The sequence below is a fragment of the Pteropus alecto genome, unplaced genomic scaffold (assembly GCF_000325575.1).
Source record: "Pteropus alecto unplaced genomic scaffold, ASM32557v1 scaffold57, whole genome shotgun sequence".
NCBI lineage: Eukaryota > Metazoa > Chordata > Mammalia > Chiroptera > Pteropodidae > Pteropus > Pteropus alecto.
Window position 1 is genome coordinate 8655480 of NW_006442508.1, and position 5507 is coordinate 8660986.

General features: G+C 42.6%; 1 protein-coding gene across 1 annotated transcript in view; it reads right to left on the minus strand.

Annotated features, from left to right (window-relative positions):
- LNX1 (ligand of numb-protein X 1) overlaps positions 1–5507 on the minus strand; it is a 103684-nt gene that overhangs the window by 83650 nt on the left and 14527 nt on the right. Inside the window, exon 2 of the mRNA XM_006922500.3 lies at positions 4812–5297. Coding sequence (XP_006922562.1) covers positions 4812–5203 — 392 coding nt within the window. The 5' untranslated portion in view covers positions 5204–5297. The remainder of the gene's footprint in view (positions 1–4811; positions 5298–5507) is intronic.

Consider the following 5507-nt stretch of genomic DNA (forward strand, 5'->3'; position numbering starts at 1 on the left):
GGAAAATTTTCATCAAAAGTCACAAAAGGCTTCTGATCAAGATGGTGAAGTAGTTAAACACTGCTTGCTTCCACGCATGACCACATCAAAACTACAGAACAACTACTAAACTACAAAACAACCATCATTGAGAATTACCCAAAGTCGAGTTGAACAAAAGTCCTACAACTGAAAATATACAGGAGAAGCCACCTCAAGACTGGTAGGAAGGGCATAAATGCGAAACAGGCTGGTCACCACACCTGCGGGTGGTGGTTAAAAATCGAGAGGGATAGCTTGGCTGCGCTGCAGAGGTCTGGAAGAGCAAGGGGTCCCACCTCTACACCAGGCTCCCCAAATCAGGGTTCCAGATCTGAGAAGAGAAGTCTCCACAAGTTACAGCTGTGAAAAACAGCAGAGATTGTGGCTGAGTGAGAGGAGGGCTGCAGGAGTCAAGCACCAATCATACAGGCCCGTGCCCCCCCACCCCCCAAAGACTTACTTGCTGACAGACTCATTTGCTCTGATCTCCAGTGCTGGGGCAGCAGCTTGAAAGGTGCCAGAGACATACAGGGAGGAAATGAATTGTCTGGCTACAGGGCAAGGGCTGGAAGGGCAGCTTTCTCTGAGACAGAAATTCTGGCAGAAGCCATTCCTTCTTTGTTGAACCTTCCCCCCTCCCAGTGTGCAAATGCAGGCAGCTGCCATATCTGAGTCTCCATCAATTTGGCTAACACAGGTTACCCTACCCTGGTGATTCTCTTAGGTCCAGCCCCACCCAACTTCTGGGCCCATCCAAGCCACTTCTATTGGCTTTTCCATACAAATGGCCTGTCTCATCTCAGGCTATGGACTTTCCTAACAGCTCTCAAAGGGTCACAAACCCCAAACAAGCAGTATCTGGCCTCTGTGTGCCCCATACTGTTTGCTGAGCAGCCCCAAGCCTGGCACTAGTGGCAGCCAACCTCAGTTTGCGGCTTGGCCACTTGAGGCACCTCCAAGCCTAGTGCAGCTGGTAGCTATCTGCAGATTTCTTGGTGGATCATACCAGGTGGCCCTAAGAAATGCACAGGTTGCAGCTGAACTTGGCCTGCAGTGGAGCACCTCCTAGGAGGCCCCAGGACCAACATGCTCTGTAGCCAGTTTCAGACCAAGCAGGAGCACCACCTGGGATAGCATCTAAGGACGACACATCCAAAAGGCAGACTGAGGAAGCACTAGAGCCTTGCTAAAGTGAATCCTGCTCTGTAGGTCAGCCTATAGAGCAACAGCTCCTCCACTGTAGTCACAACCAATCCACAACCAATCATCCTGAGGGTCAAACCCTCTCTCTGATGTGTAAATAGCAACCAAGGCTCAGCTACAACAGGAGGGCACACAGAACCTATATAAGGGACACACCTGGAGCACCTGGCTCAGGTGACCAGAACGACTGTTCCACTGGACCCCATAGGACATCTACTACCTAAGGCCATTCTACTAACACCAGGAGACATAGCAGCCCTACCTAATACAAAGAATCATGTCCCCAGTAAAAGAATAGAACAAAGCTCCAGAAAAAGAACTAAACAAAATGGAGACAATCTACCAGATGAAGAGTTCAAAACACTGGTTATAAGGATGCTCGGTGAACTTAGGGGAAGAGTAGAGGAACTCAGTGAGAACTTTAACAAAGAGATAGAAAATATAAAACTGGAAGTAGAAAACACAAAAAAGAACCAGTCAGAAATGAAGAATATAATTATTAAAATAAAGAACACATTAGAGGGAATCAACAGTAGATTAGATGAAAGAGAGGATCGAATCAGTGATTTAGAAGACAAGGTAGCAAAAAACACCCAATCAAACATCAACAAGAAAAAAGAATCTAAAAAAATTAGGATTGTTTAAGGTGCCTCTGGGACAACATCAAGCATACCAACATTTGCATTATCAGAAGGAGAAGAGAGAGAGAGCAAGGAATTGAAAACCTATGTGCAGAAATAATGGTGGAAAACTTCCCTAACTTGGTGAAGGAAATAAACATACAAGCCCAGGAAGCACAGAGAGTCTCAAATAAGATGAACCCAAATAGACCCACATCAAGACACATCATTATTAAAATGCCAAAAGTTAAAGACAAAGGGAGAATCTTAAAAGCAGCAAGAGAAAAGCAATTAGTAACCTAAATGGGATCTCCTATGAGACTGTCAGCTGATTTCTCAACAGACATTTTGCAGGTCAGAAGGGATTGACATAAAATATTCAAAGTGATGAAAAGCAAGGCCCTATAATCAAGATTACTCTACCCAGCAAGGCTATCATTTAGGATCAAAGGACAGATAAAGAGCTCTGAAGTTCATCAACACCAAAGCAGTATTACAAGAAATGTTAGGAGAATTTCGAGGAGGAGGAGGAAGAGGAGGGGGAAGAGAAAAAAAGGCAAAAATATGTTTAATAAAATGGCAATAACTACATATCTATCAAATCTAAATAGATTAAATGCTCCAATCAAAAGATAGGGTGGCTGAATGGATAAGAAAACATGACCCTCACATGTGCTGCCTACAAGAGACTCACTTAAGATAGAAAGACACAGACTGAAAGTAAAAGGATAGAAAAAGATATTTCATGAAAATGGAAACAACAAGAAAAGCTGGGGTAGCAATACTTATAGACAAAAGAGACTTTAAAACAAAGGCTATAACAAGAGACAAAGATGAACCCTATGATCCCACTTCTGGGTATTTACCTGAAGAAACTTCAAATACCACTCTGCCACTCTGAAAGGATAAATGAATCCATATGTTCCTTGCAGCATTATTTCCAATAGCAAAGATACAGAGGCAACCTGGGTATCCATCAACAGATGAATGGATAAAAAAGAGGAGACACCTATATTATTTAGCTGTGAAAAAGAATGAAATCTTGCCATCTGAAACAACATGGATGGACCTAGAGGGTATTATGCTGAGTGGAGTAAGTCAGACAGAGAAAGACAAATGCCTTATGATTTCACTTACCTGTGGAATCTAAAGAACAAAATAAACAAACAAAACAGAAATAAACTCATAGCTCCTAAATACAGAGAATATTTTGTTGGTTGACAGATGGGAAGGGGATTGGGAGCAGTTTAAAAGGAGGAAGCAATTAAGAAGTACAAATCGATAGTTACAAAATAGTCATAGGGATATAAAGTATAGCATAAGGAATATAGTCAGTAATACTGTAATAACTGTATTGTGTCAGATGGCTACTAGATTTATCAGGTGATTTCTTCATAAATTATATAAATGTATAATCACTATGTTGTACACCTGAAACTAATATAATATTGTTTGTGAACTGTAATTGAAAAAATAATAAAAATTGTTTTTTAAAAAGTCACAAAGAGATTCCCTTACCCTTCTCCTCTGGCCAAATCTACTGGGCCACCAGAGAAGAGAGGCATCCTAGTTTCAACACCAACAATAACAAAAAGTCAGAGGTAACCCACACACTTGAGTTAGAAGCATTTGGCTCAATATCTTGAGGATGTTCACTGACATAATTGGTATAGAAAACATGTGTGAAGCCCTACACTCAAGCACTGTTTTGGATGCAAACTTCCACATTAGAGAATGTCCCCAAAGAAAAAGACTCAGATTCATGACCTAAGGAATGTAACACTTAGAAAAAACACCTGTACCTGCTTCTTGCCCTGGTCATGACAGAAACCAAGATAAACACCAGCTTCCAAACTTCCTCTTACAAAATGCTTATAGCATTACTGTTCACCCTTTAGGAAGCACCTTACATGTTCTAAGAGAGTACCTCATTTGGAACAAGGCCCAGTGCTGCCCTGAGGCCATCTACACGAGAATGCCCAGAACATGATAATGTAAGTGGACAAAATAAGAGGTGGACAGGTGAAGTGAGTGACATTGACCACCAGCGGAAGCATCAACCATTGCCACCAGTGTGTTCACCTTGACCAAAAAGTTCACAGAGTAAGTTGCTTGAAGGACAAAATTGTTCCAAATTTCTCATTTTAAAATTTAGTTGAAAATACTTCATATCTTTTCAAAGAACAGTTGAGTTTTGCCAGTTCCCATACAGAAGAGATTCTAAGAATTGTGGTTCATTTAGGGAGACATTTTTTTCTTATGTGAAAAGATAAGCAATGCCTACCAGAAAATCTTTATGGGCACCATGAGCCTCAGAGAAAGCTGATCACTGGATCTTTGCAGTATCTTCTACATTTCAAAATGCACATATATGAAATAAACCAGTCAAAAGAAGGCAAATACTGAACGCTTTCTCCTTTTTTAGGTTCTCAGAGTGATCAAATCCATAGAGACAGAAAGTAGAATGGTGGTTACCAGGGGCTAGAGAGGAGGGAACGTGGAGTTTTTGTTGAATGGGTACAGAGTTTCAGTTTTGGAAGAAGAAAAAAGTTCTGGAGATGGATGGTGGTGAGGGATGTACAACAATGTGAATGTAATTAATGCCACTGAACTGTACATTTGAAATTGTTAAAATGGTAAATTTTATGTTATATATATTTTACCATTAAAAAAAAATCCCTATAAACACACACACACACACACACACACACACACACACACACACACACACACACCCCACACCGTATCACATGCTTTTTCTTTACACTGAACCAGGACAATTGACAACTAAACTGTTTCTTATTTTGAATGAATCCCTTCATTGGTTGCCAAGAAGAAGACAGAGAAATAGGCCTCTGATGGAGTACCTAGGACACTGGAGGCAGCCCTGCCCTTGGGAGACAGGAGAGTTCCAGCTGCTCCCTCAAGGGCAGGGCTTCTCAGGGTTTGCCAAGGAGGAGGACCCACCTGTTTTGAAAGTGATGCTCAAGATCACAGCGCTGCACTACCTCGGTACAGTGCTCAGTGAATGGACAGGTCACCATGAGCTTGTTGAGGAGCTTGTGGACCAGGATGCTGGATTTCTTGCAGTGCTGGAGAACCACAGGCTGGCGATCCACGGGGCAGAAGTCCTTCTCTACCAAGAAGTTGGTGAGGCAGAGTGTGCAGTAAGTGTGACCACAGGGAGTATCCAGAGGGTCCAGCAAAGCTTGCAGGCAGATGTGGCATATGAGATCGTCGTCCACATCTTCTGTGTAGGTGTAGAAGTGGTTTTCCTCAGGGGAATGGGCTTGACCACACACCACACACAGGGTTGCAGGGCTGGGGTCTGGGTCATCGACAGGGTCTGACTGGCTCATGGTTGACTGAGGGGACAGGATGGCAGGAAACCAACCTGATAAAACAATATTTTCTCAGGAGCCAGTCAAGATCTTCTAGGAACCATCCACAAACCTAAAAGAGAATAAGACAACTTATCTCTTTGTTTTCAAAGCAAACCGAAGACTCTGTTACAGAAATGAGACAGTGCCGCCAGTGGACAGGGAACTGAACTATGATCCTGAAGGCCAGGGTTGAGTGACAGGGCCTGGGCAAACGGCTTTGCCTCATTATGCCTCAGTTTTACTATCTATCCCAGCAGGAAAAATGTTTAGCTTTAACATT